Raw genomic sequence first — 22,031 nt, 5'->3', positions numbered from 1 at the left:
CGGCCCCCCTGTAGACAGTGCTATACGGCCCCCCTGTAGACAGTGCTATACGGCCCCCCTGTAGACAGTGCTATACGGCCCCCCTGTAGACAGTGCTATACGGCCCCCCCGTAGACAGTGCTATACGGCCCCCCCGTAGACCGTGCCGCTCCCTCCCCCCGGGTAGACCGTGCCGCTCCCTCCCCCCGTAGACCGTGCCGCTCCCTCCCCCCGTAGACCGTGCCGCTCCCTCCCCCCGTAGACCGTGCCGCTCCCTCCCCCCGTAGACCGTGCCGCTCCCTCCCCCCGTAGACCGTGCCGCTCCCTCCCCCCGTAGACCGTGCCGCTCCCTCTCCCCGTAGACGGTGTCGTGCAGCTCCCTCCCCCCGTAGACCGTGCCGCTCCCTCCCCCCACTGACAGGCAATAATGCTCTGGTTTACCAAAGCATTGTAGCAGCGATCAAAAGATCGCATAGTGAAGTCCCCTAGTGGGACAAAAAATAAGTAATAAGTGTGAAATAAAAATTATTAATAAAGATTACAGTAAACAAAACAACATTTTTTTCTATATGAAAAGTGGTTTTATTTAGGAAGTGTAAAAAATGAAGTAAAAGTACACATAAATGATATCGCCACGACCGTAATGGACCAAACAATGAAGTTAACATGTAACTTGAACCGCAAGGTGAACGGCGTAAAAAAATAAATAAATGAGATCGCAGCAGACTTCCTGCTCTGGTAAGGAGGCACCGTAGGGAGGGCATTTTGTTTTCAAACATTTCATTTGGAAAACCCTCCGATTCCTCATCCATAAGAGAGTTAAATATAGTTAGAATAAAAGCCCAGAATACAATCTAAACCAGGGTTGTTTGGTAATGTTTCTTGGTTTGTCTGTTATCTCCAAATTTCCTTTAAAGATTTTTGAATATATTATTCTTGCTAGCAGTGAACTTTAATTTTCTACTAAAACAATATTTATGTAGTTTAATAGTTACTGGAATCTTATTCAAGGGAATATACTAATTTTATCTGTGAATAAATGATTATTGTAACCTTTTTAAAAAACCCACTGAATACAAAGAACAACTTTAGTCACAATGCACCATCTTCATTATTTTAACTCATGTACTTTGTGCAGTTCAAGGCTGATTATATGAATATTTAAGAAGATTGATTATGTAAATATTTAAAATGTGAATATATGAATATAAATGGCATTTTTTACTTTAAATGGAACTGGAAATGTTAAATTATAGCAAAGCTAATGCAAGAGATTTTTCTTCAAACCCAAAATTGGCATTTGCGAAGGGCAAAATTCACTGGGTATTACCTATACATATGGGGATTGCCCATTTGGAATCTCTTATAGGTTTTAAATAGGCTATAAACATAAACAATTTCCCCATGAAAATAACAAAAAAAGCACCTATACATATAAGGTGCAGTGGAGCAACTCTAAGTAAAATGCGTAAGTTTATTCATATTTGGCCACTTCACCGGGTGCCAAAAAACTTAGAGGCTCTGTCACCAGAATAAAAATGCTCTATCTCCTACATCAGTTTATCGGCGCTGGAATGTAGTTACTAGCAATGTGTTTTTATTTTAAAAACGATGTTTTTTAACAAAGTTATGGCGTTTAGAACATTTATGCAAATGAGGTCCTTAATGCCCAACTGAGCGTTTTTTAATTTTCAACCAAGTGGGCGTATGACAAAGAGGTGTATGACGCTGGCCAATCCGCATCATACACCTCTCTGTCATTTACACCCAAGCTAGATTCACTGAGCAGCGTGATCTCGCGAGACCGCGCTGTGACGTCACTTCCGCCCACAGGTTCTTCATCCCTGCGTCTGAAGACAACATCTTTCGTCTCCCTCCAGTCTGCTGCTGCTACTACCGATCCGACGAATGGGACTTCTCATCGGCCTGGAGGGAGACGAAAGATGTTGTCTTCAGACGCAGGGATGAAGGACCTGTGGGCGGAAGTGACGTCACAGCGCGGTCTCGTGAGACCGCGCTGCTCAGTGAATTACTGGCCTAATTAGGGGCGAAGGGGTGATTGGATGAGTGACTTCTTGTCTTTTCACTCCTTTTTCTGATATGTGACAATCAGAGTGCAAGTATGCCGTCTGATTGATAATGAGGGGAGACTGGGTGATAAAATGAACAAAAGTTCATGTTGCCACCCTGGGGTCATCTATAGACATACAGGGACAGAAGGATCACAGATTCTGCTTCTCTCCCTGCATGCTGGCAGGTAGTCCCCTGGCCCCCTCCTCCACATGGGCTGATGTGAGAGCTGCAAATATGTGCAGCTCTCATTGCAACCTGCTCTAAGGCTAGATCACAGCTAGGAGTGACAGGCGGTGGACACACACAAACAGACAACAGATATGTCTATTCCGGGTCCGTATATGATTTGCATGGGTTTGGTTGTATATAATGCAAAGTGACTTTTATCGTAACTAATCCCCTTATGTGGGCATTGGGAAATAGACTGTACTTTTGAGTCATTTATACTTGTCATGATGTAGATTTATTAATACTTCTGTACAAAGTTGGATGTTGTCTCGACTCGTTTTTAGCTTGGTTTTTTTTCAGAACGGGTTGTAATTTTTATTGGTACCATTTGTGAAACTACGGCTGGGCTCGTATTTTTTCTGCAACAGTCGCAAAACTGCATTTTTACGTGACATGAAAACCCAGCCATATCATTAATTGATTAGTTTTAGGGGGGATTAAAATAAATAAATTCCAGCAATGTCACCATTTTTTTTTGCTGGGTATTTTTTGGCGTTTTACCGTGCGGTATAAAAATAACAAGCTAATTTTATTCTACAGGTCATTATTTTTGTGGCGGTACTTGTTAGGCCCTGGCTGCCATGAAAACCCATCGGTGTCTTGCAACTGCATTGTGGGTTGCCAATGGGCTGACAGCGGAAGCCCCTACCGCTATTAAACACCTTAGATGTCACAGTTTCTATTGATCACAAAATTTAAGCGGTTAAAGGGTCAGGATACAAGGTTTCTCTAATCTAGGGTCTGGTCTGGGGTCTGTATTTAGGAGGTCTCGGGTCTTTATTTAGGGGGTCTGTATTTAGGGGGTATGTATTAGTTTAGTGGGTTTCGTCTGGGGTCTGTATTTGGCTGGCCTGAGGTCTGTATTAGTTTAAGGGGTCTGTATTTAGGGGGTCTGTATTAGTTTAAAGGGTCTCAGGCCTGTATTTAGGGGGTTTGGTCTAGGGTGTGTTAGTTTGAGGGTTCTGTATTTAGGGGGTCTGGTGTCTGTATTTAGGAGGTCTGGGGTCTGTATATTTAGGGGGTCTGGTCTGGGATCTGTATTTAGGGGTCTGTATTTATGGGTCTGGTCTGGAGTCTGCATATTTAGGGAGTCTTGTCTGGGGTCTTTATTTAGGGGGTCTTGTCTGGTGTCTGTATTTAGGGGTCTGGTCTGGGGTCTGTATTTAGGAGATCTGGGGTCTGTATATTTAGGGGGTCTGGTCAGGGGGTCTGTATATTTAGGGGGTCTGGTCTTGGCTCTATTAATTTATAGGGGGCTGTATTTAGGGGGTCTGGGTTCTGTATTAGTTTAGAGAGTTAGGTATGGGGTCTGTATTAGCTTAGGGGATCTGGTCTGGGGTATGTATTGGTTTAGGGAGTCACGTCTGGGGTCGTTAGTTTAGGTGGTCTGGGGTCTGTATTTAGGGGGCCTGGTCTGGGGTCTGTATTAGTTTAGGCAGTCAGGTCTGTGGTCTGTATTTAGGGGTCTGGTCCGAGGTCTGTATTTAGGGTGTTTGTTCTGGGGTCCGTATTTGTTGAGGGTGCTTGTTCTGGGGTCTGTATTTGCTTAGGGGGGTCTGGGAACGGCAATAGTTTAGAAGGTCTGGGGTCTGTATGCATTCTAATTTATTAGTCTGAGTAAAAGGGGTTGTCGGGCACATCGATAGGTCATCAGTATGAAAAACCAGTCCGTTCCCGGACAGCCGCTTTAATGTATGGTTCTGGGCCTTGGTGTCTTAATTTGTGTGTTTCTATAGAGGCTGGAAATGGCTGCAGAAGCGAGGAGCAAAGATGTCTCATCGAGAGAAGTCGCATTACTGGTCTGTGTCATATGGAGAAGAAAAGAGAACGACTCCTATCAGAGAAGACGTCACCTGTCCGTCGCTGAATCTATAGAGGATCTGTCCACTCTCCTGACATGTCTGTTGTAGGAAATCCTTGTATTCCACCTAAAGTCTTTGTGTACCCAGGACTAATAGACAAATGCGTGTTACCATTCCTGTTGTCAGGATGTGTGATATACTGTGATACTGTCAGCGATGGTTGGAGACTGTCAGTATGTAGAGACACAGCCTTTTGACAAGAGGAATCGTAACACCCGTTTGTCAATGCTCGCTCAAAAAGGTGGTGTTCACTACAGACACGGCAGAGAGGCGGTGGGGAAGGGGGGCCTAAGTTTGTGGAACAGCCCAGGGCCTATGGTCTACTTAATCCGCCACTGCAGAGGGAGGCAACCAATCTCTCCCAGCACAGAATACACCTCTTCCCACGTCAATTCACAAAGTTATGCATGTTGCCCATATAGAGATGGGTATGGCCATGCCACGGGTGTGTATTACCCACATTCTGAAATAGCAGTGGGTCCCTGAGAGCAGTAGTCTCTGTATGTGGGGGAATGCACACCAGTGGCATGGTAATACACACAACTTTGTGTATTGCAGTTGGAAGATGTGTATTCTGCCTGGTATCTGGAGGCTTATGGGGCAACTGTGGCTGGAAATTATTTGGGCAAATGCGGCTGGCAATTGTTGGGAGAACTATGGCTGGCAATTATAGTGGTATATGTGGCTTGACCTCTATAGGGGCAGCTGTGAAAACTCTGTGATTGGACATGTGAGAGCATATGTTTGAATAGAGTACCCTGCTATGTTATTAGGCACTGCAAAAAAATATATACTTTTTTTTTGTTTTTGTAGACATATGCTAACATATGACATTAATTTGCAAATGTCTGTTTTATATCCATCTGAAAAGAAAAAATATTTTGTCCTGTGGGGGAGTATCCAGCAGATATTGAGCACATACAAAAATGCATCCTTTTTTTAAAAAAAAAAAAAAAAAGGATATGTTAACTGTATAATCTGGTCATGGTGTGAATAGAGTCTTCAATGGTACAATAGAACAGTCATCTGTATCCAATGATAAGAAGGTGACAATACTAATCTAGCCTGCACAACACAGGGGAAAACTGAGATACCTAAAACAGGAAGTTTGTCTATTGTGAGTGCTCTAGTGGCCAAATTGAAAATATTTAAAAAAAAAACTTGTGTATAGTATTTTCGGAAAATAAAAACATCAGCCAATTATTTTTTTAAAATGTTTTCCCTACAAACCTGGCTTAAAGTAACTTTTCCTTTTAATTAGAGTGGTATATCTTTTTCTGAATCCGTGATTAATTCTCATCCTGCCAGGCACACACTTGACATCCTGAGTGACCACTATTTTGGTACATGTAGCTAGCTCCATGTACTGAAATTATATTTTCAAGGTAATTACTAGCATGAGTAATTCACTCCCCTCCATCCTACATAGAGGGTAATTCTAAAATCTCAGAACTGGTATCTACTTCTACCTTTCAGCATACATATCATTGTACATATGTTAGTCAGTCACTAGCACTCGGGTGCAGTCACACGCGGCAGATTTATTTGCAGAAAATCAGTACTATTCATCTGAATCGGGCTAGTTCAGTAGCAGGTAAATGCAAGTTCCGTTCAGATGAATGGAACTGATTTTCATTGGCAGAAAATTTCTGCAGCCAAATCTGCGGTTTGTGACTGCACCCTTAAGATTAGGGATGTCACGATACCAGAATTTGGACTTCGATACTGATACTTTGTGTAGTATTGCGATACTCTATACCAAAATAATACATTTTGCCAACAATAATAATTTTTTCAAAATTCTTCCATTTTCTGATGTGAGGCACGAGGTGTGATGAATTTTGAACCTCCATGTGCCTCACATTAACAGTAATTAATTCCATCATGTTTCTCAGTCATAATGGACAACATTGTGTTAATGTGCGAGATGCATGATGGGGTTAATTACTATTAATGAAAGGCACATGGAGGTTCAAAATTCATAATACCTCGTGCCTCACATTAATAAGTGAAAGAAAGCAGTTTTTTATTTTATAATGGCGTAAACCTAAATGACGCTATAATTGTGTTATTACGGTCATGACGATACCGAATATGTGTATATTTTATGTATTGAGACTTATTTTAATGTTTATTGTAATGTGTGTGTTTTATTTAACATTACTTTATTATTATTATTTTTATTAAACTTCAATGTACTGGCATCTATCTATATGCCAGTACATTAGCTTGTGTACTAATAGTACACAGGCAGTTGTTAGGACATACCTACGTATGCCCTAACAGGAAATATGGTCAGACAGCCCTAGGGTCCTTTAATGAACCCTGGGCTGTCTGCCCATATATGGTATGGCCCCCGATCCCTTCACATGAAATCACTGTGACGCAATCCAAAGGGCATCCCCCCTTCTCATTTCCCTCTGAATTCTGCGGTCAGCCTTGATCGCTGCATTCAGGGGAATAACGGCGGAGATGAGAGGTTTCTTTAATTTCCGCCGTATAATACAACCATTGCCCCGCTCGTGACAATAAGTGTGTGCGTGGTCAGCGTGAGCTGATGCGGCCGGAGCTGCACTAATGAACTGTGGCGCAAGCACCCAAGACAGAACATGGGGGGTGTTTTGCAGTGCGCCCACGATGTTCTGTCTTCAGTGCCGCCGCTCCTTAGTGCAGCGCTGGTCACATCACATCTTGCTGACCGCGCGCGCACTTCTCAGGAGCGGGGCAATGGCTGTATCCCAAACATCCCGGATCCGGGGGGACAGTCCTAGTTTCTCACCGATGTCCCGGGCGGTCTGAGAAATGTCCCGCTGAGTGCTGCAGCTGTATCAAAACAGCTGATTGCTGCTGACAGACGCCCTGCATGCCGGACGACTGCAGCAGTGATCAGTGTCAGAAGGAGGCAGGAGGTCTTGGGGCGGTGTCCTGACTGGGGTGGATGCCGGCCCGGGAGTGGACCAGTCCAGTCACCTGACCTGTCATCTGACCTCACCGGTCAGGTGACTGGACTGGTCCACTCCTGGCCCTAACCGACCCCAGTCAGAACACCGCTGCAAGACCTCCTGCCCTCTCATAACGGTGAGTGACGTCAACGCAGAGCAGAGAGTGGTAGCAGTAGGCTACCTCTTCCACTCTGGCGGCATTGTGCCACAAAGTACAAGTTGGAGGGGGGTTGTGTGGCACTCTGTACAAGGGGGAGGGGGGGTTGTGTGGCAATATGTACAAGGGGGAAGGGGGGGTTGTATGGCACTATGTACAAGGGGGGAGGGGGTTGTGTCGCACTATGTACAAGGGGGATGGGGTTGTGTGGCACTATGTACAAGGCAGAGTGGGATTGTGTGGCACTATGTACAAGGGGGGATGGGGTTGTGTGGCGCTATCTACAGGGGGGCTGTGTGTGGAGCGATCTACAGGGGGGCTGTGTGTGGCACGATTTACAAGGGGGCTGTGTGTGGCGCTATTTACAAGGGGGTCTGTGTGTGGAGCTATGTACAATGGGGGCTGTGTGTGGCACTATTTACAAGGTGGGCTGTGTGTGGCGCTATGTACAAGGGGGGCTGTGTGTGGCGCCATTTACAAGGGGGCTGTGTGTGGGGCTATCTACAAGCGGGCTGTGTGTGGAGCTATCTACAAGCGGGCTGTGTGTGGAGCTATCTACAAGGGGGGGGCTGTGTGTGGCGCTATATACAAGGGGGGGGGGGCTGTGTGTGGCGCTATCTACAGGGATTGTGTGTGGTGCTATCTACAGGGGGCTGTGTGTGGTGCTATTTACAGGGGGCTGTGTGTGGTGCTATTTACAGGGGGCTGTGTGTGGTGCTATTTACAGGGGGCTGTGTGTGGCGCTATTAACATGGGGCTGTGTGTGGTGCTATTTACATGGGGGCTGTGTGTGGTGCTATTTACGTGAAGGCTGTGTGTGGCGCTGTTTACGTGGGGGCTGTGTGTGGCGCTATTTACGTGGGGGCTGTGTGTGGCGCTATTTACGTGGGGGCTGTGTGTGGAGCTATTTACAAGGGGGCTGTGTGTGGGGCTATTTACAAGGGGGCTGTGTGTGAAGCTATTTACAAGGGGGCTGTGTGTGAAGCTATTTACAAGGGGGCTTTGTGTGGAGCGGTTTCTAGGAGGGCTGTGTGTGGCGCTATATACAAGGGGGGGCTGTGTGTGGCGCTATATACAAGGGGGGGCTGTGTGTGGCGCTATATACAAGGATTGTGTGTGGTGCTATCTACAGGGGGCTGTGTGTGGCGCTATTTACATGGGGCTGTGTGTGGTGCTATTTACATGGGGGCTGTGTGTGGTGCTATTTACGTGAAGGCTGTGTGTGGCGCTGTTTACGTGGGGGCTGTGTGGCGCTATTTACGTGGGGGCTGTGTGTGGCGCTATTTACGTGGGGGCTGTGTGTGGCGCTATTTACGTGGGGGCTGTGTGTGGAGCTATTTACAAGGGGGCTGTGTGTGGGGCTATTTACAAGGGGGCTGTGTGTGAAGCTATTTACAAGGGGGCTGTGTGTGAAGCTATTTACAAGGGGGCTTTGTGTGGAGCGGTTTCTAGGAGGGCTGTGTGTGGCGCTATATACAAGGGGGGGCTGTGTGTGGCGCTATATACAAGGATTGTGTGTGGTGCTATCTACAGGGGGCTGTGTGTGGCGCTATTTACATGGGGCTGTGTGTGGCGCTATTTATGTGGGGGCTGTGTGTGGCGCTATTTACGTGGGGACTGTGTGTGGCGCTATTTACGTGGGGGCTGTGTGTGGAGCTATTTACAAGGGGGCTGTGTGTGGGGCTATTTACAAGGGGGCTGTGTGTGAAGCTATTTACAAGGGGGCTGTGTGTGAAGCTATTTACAAGGGGGCTGTGTGTGGAGCTATTTACAAGGGGGCTGTGTGTGGAGCTATCTACTGGGGGGCTGTGTGTGGCGCTATCTACAGGGGGGCTGTGTGTGGCACTATCTACAGGTGGTGATGGGTGGGCACTGTGGCGGCAGCAGGCTTGTCTTATGAGGCTGGAAAGTACCAAAAATGGTGGCCCTTCCCACCCTGGTAATGCCAGGCTGCTGCTGCTGCTGCTGCTATGTTGTATCTGGCTGGTTATGAAAAATGGGGTGGACCCCACGTAGTTTAAAAAAATATATCTTTTTTAAGAAAACGACATTTCGTCCGCCCATTTTCATAACCAGCCAGGTACAACACAGCAGCAGCAGCCTGGCATTACCAGGTTGGGAAGGGCCACTGTTCTTGGCCTTTCCCAGCCTAATAATACCAGCCTGTGGCCGCCCCAGTGCCCGCCCATTACTACAGCTGGTTAGGTACTGGATCGTACCCGGCTCTTCCTAGCCCACCTGGTGGAAGTGGGTACTGGGGTAATAATGGGGGGTTAGATGCAGTCTTTTTACCGGCTCACACTAAGCCCCACCTTAGTAATGGGTGCGGTCAATCAGACAACTGCCATTACCAAGGAGCTGTTAAATTAGTAAAAAACACAAAGTATGAAAATATTTTTTATTGAAATAAGGGCTCCCCCACACAACCCTCTTTCACCATTTTATTAAAAAAAACATAGATAATCGAAGTTGTCCAACGAATCTACGACGTAGTCCAAACAGTCCAGCGGAACCTGCAAAAAAATAAATAAAACAAAGCTACTAATATGAAGAATAAAAAAAGCTTCTCCTCACCTCCAGTGACTTCTGTATTCTTCCCTGCGCTGCAATAGAAACTAGACATCAATGAAAAATAATTCCCCTTCATGTAACTCTGCTACCTGTCAGAGGAAAAGTTATCCACCACAGGGAAAAATGTTTCCCCTTCATGTCTGATTCCCAGGTGTTTCTTTGTGGTACTCTGCCATGGGGAAACATTTTTCCCTCTGGTGGATGACCGGTAGCAGAGTTACACAACTAGAAAAAAAAATCCCCATCATGTAACTCTGCTACCTGTCAATTGAAAAGTCATCCACCACAGTGTCTCCCTCGTGACTTTCATTGTTCTCAGCCTTTTGGTTTGTCCTGCAGCTGCTGCCGTGATGAGCAAATGTTATACCCAAGTTAGGAAAAGTAACATAAAGACGATATAACCTGATCCATAATATTTGTGATATCCATAGTTATAGAATATGCTATTGTTATTTGAAGAAGAATTTGGCTGAGATTTGATGTGCTTATGCGGGATATTGGGCGTGGTTAGGGGGCGTGGCTTAAAAATGAACCTTTTTTCCGAATTCAAAAGATGGGAGATATGGTATCACACAACCGCAGCCCCGCTCTCCTACATTCATATATTACTATACTGAGCTGTGCGGCCGCGCAGCTTAGTATCTAAATACATGAAATAAGGGTATTAGACCGTTTGAGGGTGTACGGTATCAACAGTATCGAAGTTTCGATGCACCGTGCATGCCTACTTAAGATAATGTTGTCACGCAATGTAGAAAAGAAACCCTTATTGGTTTTAAAGACTACAGGTTTTTTTCAATCCAGGAAATGTTAATGTCTTTTATGAATCATTGCAGCCACGGAAGGTCTTTGATAATTAGTTTATAGCCACAGCTAATAGGAAGTTGAACTTGAGTTCAAGCATCACTTTAGTACAGGGTCGGCTCCAGGTTCCCGTAGGCCCTTGGGCAATAGTCACAGCGGGCCCCCTTATGTCTTACCTTCTATCATCCACCCCCTTTAAGTGAGGTAACTCGCCATTTATCCGTGGGTTCCAGACTTCAGGCAGTCATTCACTGCATAGGATTTAACTAGTAAAAATAATCCTTATATTTATAATGATACTTTATCCAATTATTTTTGAGCCTTGTGTAATGAAGGGAATATCTAAAACGTGGTTGTAATTCCTCAAAATTTAACGCAATATTTTTGGTAAATCCATTGAATTACAGCTGAAAGTCTACACTTGATTCTTTTGTTTACAAAATATTGTGGTGACGAATAGAGACAAAATTCTGTAGGTTGTCACCATATATTTCTGCACCCAATGTATTGTATTTTTTTATGAAAAAATTGTTCTCTATGGGCTGCAGCGTAAAGGTTGTTGGCATAGGTAGTCCTAATGGGACCATTATGCTTCTTCAATAAAATGATTCCCCAACATTTAAAATAACGGCTGTCCGCTATAAGAGTATGTTCACACTCTGAATCAATTGAAAACCGCTCCTAATTTTCAGACATTTTTTAAGCCACTCGTGTTTTTCGCTGCGTTTTTTACGCCCATTTTTGGAGCGGTTTTCTATAGTCAATGGAAAAACAGCTCCAAAAACGTCCCAAGCAGTGACCTGCACTGATTTTTTCCCCGCCGTTTTTTTACGCAGCCGTTTTTAAAAAAAACAGCCCGTCTGAACAGAATGCCGTTTTTCCCATTGCAATCCATGGGCAGATGTTTGGAGGCGTTCTGCTTCCGATTTTTCGGGCGTTTACGGCCTGAAAAACGGCTGAAAATAGGCCGTGTGAACATACCCTGATTTCAATGGGAAAAATGGCGTTCTGTCGCGACGGGCGTAAAAAACGGCCGTGAAAAAGAAGTGCAGGTCACTTCTTAAGACGTTTTTGGAGCTGTTTTTCATAGACTCTATTGAAAACAGCTCCAAAAAACGGCCGTAAAAAACAGCGCAAAAATCGCGAGTGGCTTACAAAATGTGTGAAAATCAGGAGCTGTTTTCCCTTGAAAACAGCTCTGTATTTTCAGACATTTTTGAGTTTGTGTGTGAACATACCCTAATTCTTAAAACGTCAACATGTTGCTTTTTGATTACTTTTCTATCCTCCTTTTAACGTTCAAAGGCAGAGAGCAAAAATTCTGCACCTTTCACGGAAATCCTAGTGTGAGCAGGAAGAAGTGGTGGGAATAGTTCTGAAACAGTGAGTAGCAGTGCATTGTAATCTTCTGCCGATTTTTATATTTTACATCTCACAAGATGTCGACCATCCTTGATATGTCCTCAGTAATGCATGTATGTGGTTGTTGCTGCTCTTTAGTTATAGTCTACAGAGATATAGGGAGTAGTTCCAAATGAGCAGTAGCGGATTATCATATGGGCGGTTCGGGCGGCCGCCTGGGAACAGAAGAGCGGTGGTCGAGCGATGAGGGTTAGTCTGCTATTCGCCTACTACCCCAAGCAACAATTGACTGACGGCATATACTAGGGGGGGATTAATTATACAGCGGGGGGGGGGGGGGGGTTTGAGCATCTAACTCACTGCAGAGGGCTCTATGGGGGGATAATAATTCCCCCCCCCCCATAGACACAGCAGTCAGATGCTCAAACCCCCCCCCCCCCCCCCCGCTGAAATACTGAGGGCTCTATGGGGGATGAGGGGGGTAATTCCCCCCTTCATAGAGTCTTATATGGTTAGACCCCCCCCCCATTCAGTATAATCCCCCCCCTTCCCCTCAGTAGTTACTAATATATTGCAAGGGGAGGTCAGATTGTCTAACTGACTGCTGGGGGCTCTATAGGGGGGGTCTGAGCGACTAACTGCTGAGGACTCTATAGAAGGGCTATCTCTCTCTCTCCCCCCCCCCCCCCCCCCCGAGACATCAGAATCAGACACTCAGAGCCCCCAGCAGTCAGTCAGACAACCTGACCTCCCCTTGCAATATAATCTCCCCCATACTGTCCTCAGTTTTTTCATGAGAGAAATTTATGAAATATCCATAAGATCCACAGAATTTGTCATAAATGTCCGCTAGATGTAGGCCCCACCTATGGTACCCGCACCTATCTCTAGAACGGGGCCCCCTAATCCCCTTACTACCTGTTTTTGTTCTCTCTGCCTCCCAGCCCCATCCTGATTACATGGTCATTAGTTACGGAAACAGCATAGCTTGCTGAGCTACACTGTTTCCGTAAGTCTCATAGAACTGAATGAAAGTTACAGAAAGTCCATGAAGTCAGGAAGTGGCCAGGAGGCAGCCATAGCAGAAAGTGGTAGAACAGGGTTTAGGGGGCCCGGTTCCAGAGATAGGTGCGGGTCCCAGAGGTGGCACTTACATCTATCTGACAGGATCCACAGGATATGTCAAATTTCCCTCACGGGAAAACCCCTTTAAAGTGTAACTAAACTTCTAAAAAACTTCTGACATGTCCTAGTGAAATGTCATAAGTTTTGCTCGGTGGGGGTCCGAGCACTGAGACCCCCATGGATCGCTAAAACAAAGTGGCAGAAGCGCTCAAGGCACCGCTGTGCCACTTCGTTTCTGATCTGCTTTTCTTGGAAAGCCGAGCAAGTGGTTTACGGACGTACGCCACTCAGAGGAATGCCGATCAGAAGCGAAGCGGCGCAGCATTCAATCGTGCGCTTCTGCTGCTTCACTTTAGCGATCGGTGGGGGTCTCAGTGCTCGGACCCCCAACCGATTAAAAGTCCTGACATATCAGTATGACATGTCAAAAGTTTAAAAAAAATTTAGTTACACTTTAGAGGGGTTACAATTTTGTTATTATTATTGTTATTATTATTATTTTTCTTTAATAAAACAGTGTATCAGTGTCGTGCAACTTTCTAAATACTTTTTATTTTTACTTAGACGGTATAGAACACCCTCTCAAATTGCTAGAATTAACCCATCATTCTCTCCCTAGTGTTGGAGGGGATGCGGTAAAGTAGGAGCTTACCTACATGTTTGGTGGGTTTGCCCGTTAGTATTATCCTTTTGGACAGCCACATTTGCTTTTATTGGCAAAGTAATTAATTTCAAGGTTTCCTTGTCCCCGGCCCTAGCCCTTTGTTTAATTGGTCTTTGCGAAATTCCACAGGATTTACGTTATGTAGTAGGTCATATGATTTTTGCAGCTAGATTACTCATTGCTCGGTCATGGAAATCCCATGTTCCCCTGACGGTAGCAAAGCTGATTAATCTGGTTAATTTCGACTACGCCATGGAAAAAATGGTGGAGATTCTGTAGGCAAATTTATAAGTCATTGGTCCACATGGTTTGACTTTGTGACATCGGGAGCTTCTGTGCCTGCTATTACCTCAACTTAAATGTTTCGCCCTCCGTTTATATATAGTAATTCTGTGTAATTAAATGCGGACCTATTTATTTATGTGATTCTCATGTTTAACTATACGAGCCAACATATTATAAGCTCTGGAGAGACATGTTCCCCCATGTTCTTCTCTTCAGGGCCTTTCAGTCTTTGATGTGAGAATCTACCGACCTGACCATTTGTATAATTTTATGTGCCTGATTATAGGACATACAATTCTTTTTCTCTGTCTAACTACATGTGTAAGCAGCCATGAATGTTATTTTCTTTGTTCCTTATTCTTCGTTTTTCATATATTGCATTGTATGCTTTATAATGTTAATTAAGAGTAATACTGCTTTTGTAGCCATGTTGGCTAAACCGATGCATACATTCTCTGTTTGTCATAGTAAAAAATTCAATAAAAACAAAATTTAAAAATATATTTTTACTTTTTGAGATACAGCTGCTTTATATCCTGAATACAGAGCAGCTGTATCTAGTGCTAAAACCTGTATCCACCACGTCAGTGGCACTGACGGGTACAGTGTCAGCAGGTTGGGGGGGGTTGGATTGCGTGTGAGGGGGAAGGAGGGGGCCCAAGTTCTGTCAAAAGCCCAGGGCCCATGGTACACTTAATCCGCCGCTGCAAATGAGGGACGCAAGTTACATAACATGCATTTTATTAAATTATTCAACGCAATGTTACCGTACTGATAGGTTATGCCAATGAGTATTTTGTTGGCTTTTTGGTGAAATAATCGCAATACTAAGATTATGCCCCTTAGTGGATGTCATTATTAAAACGTTACTGTGAAGAACAACCCAGCTGTATCCCTTGTGTGCTCAATATCATCTTGATAACAAGTTCTGCATAAATACCATGACCTTCATGAGCTTCACATTGGTTTTTTTTCTCCTAGGGGCAGTTACTAAAATACATTGGCGCCCTGGAAAGTACATGTCAGAAAAGTGACAGGGAACACTTTTGATTGATGTATCAGTATCTTCAGTGTAGATTCTGCTGTAATTGGCACCTCTTTAATATAACAAAAACAGAATATTAAATGCCACTGTAAAAATTAAGGAAATTGCTGGTTATTTCATATTGTCTTGATGTGAATTAACTATTTAGTTTTAATTGTGTAACTGTTATCTGAATCCCACAATGTACTACACTTGGCTAATTAGAAAGCCATACTCTGCTTTTAGCTTTAGACATGAATGGAGAAGAGCATATAATGGAACTCAGAAATGCAAGCTTTTTTTTTTTTTTTGCCCTACCTTAGGATAGCATATAGTACTGCTAGCACCGGCAGTTGATTGACAGCTTTCTCCACATATGTAGTCTTTGATATTCTTGAGCTGTGGTTAGCCCCGCCCATCCTCAGCTGATTGGCAGCTTTTTCCTTATAAACCATATACGGAGAAATCTGTCAATCAGTGGGCGGGGCTAGCCGCAGTTCATGAATACGGGCTGCTTGAGAGAAGGTAACTTTTATAAAAACGACTGATAATTGAAATATAAGTAATACAGCACTGGAATCAGAGTCTCTGGCACTACTTTATGCTGCCCCTAGTTAGGGCAGTATAAACCTGGCGACAGATTCCTTTTAACTGTGGAATGTTGGAAATAGTTGATGAAATGTGGAATTTTCTTTTAAGCTCATGTAAAGTAAGAGCTATTTCATTTTTGTGTCTCTTACACCAGTGTTCCCCAACTAGTGGTTTGGGAAGACACATGTGGCACTTGGCCCCCCTACACGTGGCTCACGAGCTGTTGTCAGCTTCAAATACTATTGTGGACTAGTGGTACCGAGGACGTCAATCAGTCATAATTTTAAAAGGCTTTATCCCTATTAATATTCAGCACGGCTCAACCACCTGTCATCTTTGAATAAGGCTTGCAACCTACAAAAGGTTGTGGACCTCTGTCTTACACAATTATTATACAGTTCTAAGATGATTTGCTGAAGGCCACATTACACATAACATTTACAGTCTATAGCTGTTCATTTGTATTATTTTCCTGGCTGTAAAAGATAAAATGACTGTAACCTTCAGCCTTTAAAGCTCCGTAAGGAATTGGTCGAGTGATGGGTATGTAACCTTGTCAATTTAAGATGGATGTAATATGGTTGCATTTGAACATTTGCATTAGAGCTATAAGAATCTGACCCCAGTGTCTATGGTAAGTTTTTCAGTAGTACCGCCGTGGAGAGGGGGAGGTTAAGGTCTTGTGGCCGTAATGCAGATATTAAGATGCGGCAATATTGTGTCCGTCTTGATATCAATACTCTTTAAACCTATGAAGCGACCCTCCGGTCACAGTACAAAATTATAAATATGACTGGGTATACTACCTGGTGTGCTCTAGTTGCACCCTTCTGCCGTGCATCGATCGCTTTGGAGTCTCATCTGTGTTGTCCCAAAATGGCCACCGCGCTTCACACACTGAGTCTAAGACACTCTTTGTTTTCGGATCGGCCGGAACTGCTCACGTAAGCAGTTCTGACCAATGTAAGAACAGTGGGAGCGCCTCAGGTTTATAGTCTAAGAAGCACTGCAGCCATGTTGGGACAACACAGAGGGGACTCCAAAGCGGTGGATCCACGGCAGAGGGGTAGAACTGGAGGGCACCAGGTAATGTAACTCCATATGCCCCATAATATTTAAAAAGTTGTCTTGGGATCGGAGGGTCACTTTAATATTCGCATACCAATACGGACAGGTTGAGCATGTTCGCTGAATCATTACTTTTCTTTGCTAGACTAGCTGTTTTTGTTGTTTTGTTTTTTTACACCGACACAAATACTAGTCAGAGTAAGACGTGTAATCAATTTCTGGAGTTGAATTAGACAGGGTTGAGGACACATGAGACGTATTGATTCATTGGTGCATTACATAGAATACATGGCCTGCATTCAGCCCATTGAAACATTGATCATAACTTCTGCTAATGCTTATTTCCGATTACTAAGTCTTGTGGTGTGTTTTTTTTTTTTTTATTTTGCTGTTTTTTTTTTCTTTTAACTGTGTATCTGAATATTTCATCATTTAAGCCAGTAAAAAGCCACTTTTCTGGTATGACATTTGATAATCTACCTTGCCAAACAAGAGCAAGCATAGCACGGAAATTGAGAAATGAATGTAGGTGCAGCTTTTCCTGACCTTTTCCTTATTTGGGCTCTTTTGCCTCAATATTAGTAACCTATTTTATCCATTTTTCATTTTTGTTTTTACTTCCTCCATTCTAAAAGTCATAACTTTTTTAATTTCCCTGTCTATATAACTGTATAAGCGCTTGTTTTGTTTTTTTTTGCGGGATGAGTTGTAGTTTGTCACGTCACCATTTGTTGTACAATATAAAGTACTAGGAAACTGGAAAAAAAAAATTGTTGTTTGGAATGGGGAAAAAACAGCGATTTCTCCATTTGTTTTTTGGGTGTTCGTTTTTATGGCGTTCATCGTGCGGGATAAACGACATGTTAACTTAATTCTGTGGGTCGATACGATTGCGTCGCTAAAGTGTTTTGTGTTGCTATATTCTGGGAGCCAAAACTTATTTTTATTTTTTTGTTGATTATGCTTTGTGACGGCTTGTTTTTGCGGGACAATCTGTAGTTTTTATTGGTATCATTTTGGGGTACATGCCATTTTTTTGATGAATTTTATTAGTGTATTTGTGGGAGAAGAGATGAACAAAAAACAGTAATTCTGGCAATTTTTTTAAAAATTATGGTCTTTATGGTGCTCACCGTTCGGCTTTGTAATAGTTTGGACTTTTACAGATGCAGCGATACCAATTATGTTTATTTTATTTTTTTCCCATATCTTAGGGAAAAATGGGAAAACATATATATTTTTTTTTTACTTTTACTATTTTACTTTAACGTTTTTTTTACTTAGTCCCCCTAGGGGACTTGAACAAGCCATCGTTGGGTCGCATAATATACTGCAATACTTAATAGGAGCACAAAGATGGCAGACCTGAGGGCCCTCAATGAAAACCATCGGCACCCTACGATTCTAACGGTGGTAATTGTTGTGAATAGGTGATAATTGTTTATTCTGGGATAACCCCTTTAACCTGAAAACCTTTTTTTCTCACTGATGTTTTATTTTCTTGTAGTTTCGAATACATTTTGTCGCTATGTTGTTTGTCAGGGATGTTGTAGTGGAAATGCTGCAAAAGGAATCCACTCTGGAATACTGGATTGCAGGATCTGAGCACAATATTCAATACTTTACTCTGGCTCCATATTTAGCACTCCCCCCCCCCCCCCCCCCACTTAGTCTCCTCCTCACCCTCAGCACTTCAAACAAAAAATAGTTATGGACCTGTTCACATCAGTGTTGTCTTTCCGTTGAGGGGTTCCGTCTGAGGTTTCCGTCGGGGGAACCCCTCAACGGAAAGGTAAACAGAAACCTTAGCTTCCGGTTGAATCACCATTGATCTCAATGGTAACGGAAACTTTGCTAGTGGTTTCCGTTTGTCAGCGTTGTGATAGGGTTCCGTTGTGTTTGACAGAATCAATAGTGCAGTCGACGGATATCAGTGGTGATGCAAACAGAAGCTAAGGTTTCAATTTGCCTTTCCGATGAGGGGTTCCCCCGACGGAAACCTCCGACGTAACCCCTCAAGGAGAGGCAATGCTGATGTGAACACAGCCTATGACATGTTTCCTGCTAAGCTGGTGGTGAGCTTGTGGTAAGACTCGGCAGCCAATCTGAGCAAGCAGAGCAGCAGTGTGAAATATGGGGGCTGTATAGCCTCTGATTACCTAATCATATAAATTTATTTCAGGCTTCTAAAAGACAATTCAGCTAAGCTTATGTCATTGATCATTGCTCTGTCCTAATGGATCAGGGCTAATAAAATAGCTAAACATTTAAGGAAGGTAAACATTACCCGTAAATAGTGACTTACGTATATTTTGTTTAGGGCCACATGTTCTTTCTCCAGGCATTCTATATTGAGGCGATTGATATTACTTCCTCAGATTACAGATTTATATGGATTTTATGGTAAACCACTTCACACAGTGCTGATTCGCTGCAGATTTTGCATATATTTTTATTTTTTCTTACCTAAAATCAGAATTGGATCCAGGAGAGCAGTCCTTTTATATATTTCTTCTGTTAACGTTCTGTTCCTGGTTTTTGCTTTAAAAATACCCTGTGTGGACAAGGTCTTAGAGTTCAAAGCAGCAATCATGCTAGACCCCTCGTGTACTGTATGTAAAATCTTACTCACAAAGGGATTGCCTTAGTGGACACAGTCAGCCGGCAGAGTTGTGTGCGGACTACCTTCTTAGGAACAAGTTACAACCGCGGAAAATTTTATATTTTGTTGCTACAACTCTGCAGCACTTTACCCCAGCAAAATAAAACAAATGTCACCTATTTTGCTCTTATTAACTGGCTGTGTATAAAATATTTTCTTTGCAACAAGTGCGTTATCTTGAGAATGGAGGTTTTTATGAATAATCTAAAATGTATATTTTTGTTCATCTAGGTATTGCGTCTATGACCGTCCCAGTATACATTGCAGAAGCTGCGCCACCGCATTTGAGAGGAAGATTGGTCACAATTAACACCCTCTTCATCACAGGCGGACAGTTCTTTGCAGCCGTTGTGGATGGCGCTTTTAGTTACCTTCCCAGAGATGGATGGAGGTTCGTAATGAAATACAATTGCTCAAAAGGTTAATAATTCTCTCTAATATTGAATTTCAGAAGAAATGTGAATATATTTGTGAATGTTAATACCATTTCCTCTTGGATAGCCTTATTTTGATTCTGATCGTTTGCAGCTGGCATTCTCTCGAGGTTTCTGGATTTCATGATTTGATAGGCATTGCCGTAGACCTTTTGGTGATAAAGCAGAAGTATGCTAGAGTATCAGGCACCGGGATTGTACAGGTAGGCAGAACAGACCTAGGAGACTCAACCAGGCGGTGTAGTAGAAATGCACAGATGTTTTCATTCTAAGGCTATGTTCACACAGAGTATTTTGCCGAGTTTTTTGACGCGGAAACAGCGTCGCAAAACTCGGCAAAATCGGCCCGAGAACGCCTCCCATTGATTTCAATGGGAGGCGTCGGCGTCTTTTTCCCGCGAGCAGTAAAACTGCCTCGCGGGAAAAAGAAGCGACATGCCCTATCTTCGGGCGCTTCCGCCTCTGACCTCCCATTGACTTCAATTGGAGGCAGAGAAAGCGTATTTCACACTGTTTTATGCCCGCGGCGCTCAATGGCCGCGGGCGAAAAACGGCGCGAAAATCGGCGTGCAGGGAGAGGAAAATCTGCCTCAAAGTTCCAAACGGAATTTTGAGGAAGATATTCCTCCCCCAAAATACTCTGTGTGAACATAGCAGTTCACTAAAGGAAAACCAAACTATAATCTCATGGCACGTTGTGGTTCGTTTGCTACACTTTTTCTGAAAGTCCTTTAGTAGTCTGACTGCCATATAAATGAAAGTCATAGACTGGAAATAAATTTGCCATTAGCGGACAATTGATTTTCAAGATTTTATTTTAGGATACAAAGACCGAGCTCATGTTCCGTATGTAGCTATAGCTAGAAATAGTCGCTGAATGCTGCCATCGCTATTTTTACTTCTGTCCTTTGGACACAAGTTTTGTGTTTGAAATTAGCTAAAGTAAAAGTAAGCTGTGTGTGTGTGTGTGTGTGTGTGTATGTATATAGATATTTGTGTGTATGCATACATAAGATCAATTATGTAGCCAACTTTGCAACAAGATCTCCATTGGGGAACCATTTTGCTAGAGGTGCACATTGTCCCAAAAAAACCACAAGCCACCGATGTTACTTGCACAATGCTATGACTATTGCTACATCTTGTGTAACCCAAGCCCCAAGGTACGATTATAGACCAAATTGGTTAACTCCTGGTTTATGGCAATTAAGATGTTAATGTAATATGCATTGTGTATTCCTCGTTATAGAAGTCTAAATGAAATTATTTGTTTTTTAAACATCATTTCTGAAATTCACTTCACAAAGCCAGCATAGTGCCACAAACATACTGTTGCCTTATCTAAGCTATTTTATGCTACAAATGATCTTTCAGGGCCCTCTCCCTCAAGTGTGTTAGTTTAGGACTAAATATTACTTTAAGAAAGGGATCAATTCATCACAGCTTGATTCGCTTTGAACACTTTCTTTAGTTTTTTAATATTTAAACCGAACATGGCCTGGGCAATAAGACGGCAAAATCCAAAACATTGATTTAAACTGGTGAAATATAATAATATAAAATAAATGTAACCAGCATGTTTCCTGAATATTTATATGATAGATGGCACAATATGATCAGGGATCCACAATTATTTATTTTTTGTACAGTGTGCCAAAATTCAAATATGAAGTACTCCGTATGCCATGCAAACGTTAAAGTCATATAAGCACTGAACACAGGCTTGGAGGGGGATGGAGGGGCTGCACACAAGGGAGAGAGCAACTACTGAACACCAGCTTGGGTGGGCAGGACACAGGAGAAAGAGCTGCTAGAAGCTTTCAATCTTTGACACAGAGGCATTGATTTAAAATTGGAACATTTTGTGCATGTGAAGCACATTTCTTTGTCAGATACACCTGTGATTTCAATGGCATTTTGAAATCCATGGCACTTACAAAAAAAAGCTTTTTTGCGTGTATAGCACACAAAACTGCGCTGCCCAGTGTTCAGCACCGACCGTCATAAAATACAGCGCCACTCTCCAGTGGCGGATTAAGTAGACCATGGGCCCTGGGCTGTTACCCAAACTTGGGCCCCCCTTCCTCACCGCCGCCCTGCCGCGCCGTAACTATTTTTGACACTACTTTTTTGGGCAAGCATTAACAGTGTTACGATTTCCCTTGTCACAGGGCTGTGTCCCTACATACTGAGAGTATCA

The 22,031-nt window shown here is 43.4% G+C and overlaps 1 protein-coding gene across 1 annotated transcript in view; it reads left to right on the top strand.

Moving 5' to 3' along the window:
* The window catches only part of SLC2A13 (solute carrier family 2 member 13), a 204,934-nt gene that overhangs the window by 37,237 nt on the left and 145,666 nt on the right, over nt 1-22,031 (top strand). The window contains exon 2 of the mRNA XM_075857249.1: nt 19,629-19,788. Coding sequence (XP_075713364.1) covers nt 19,629-19,788 — 160 coding nt within the window. The remainder of the gene's footprint in view (nt 1-19,628; nt 19,789-22,031) is intronic.

This window comes from Rhinoderma darwinii, chromosome 3, assembly GCF_050947455.1.
Source record: "Rhinoderma darwinii isolate aRhiDar2 chromosome 3, aRhiDar2.hap1, whole genome shotgun sequence".
Classification (NCBI taxonomy): domain Eukaryota; kingdom Metazoa; phylum Chordata; class Amphibia; order Anura; family Rhinodermatidae; genus Rhinoderma; species Rhinoderma darwinii.
This window is presented reverse-complemented; position numbering and strand designations above follow the sequence as displayed.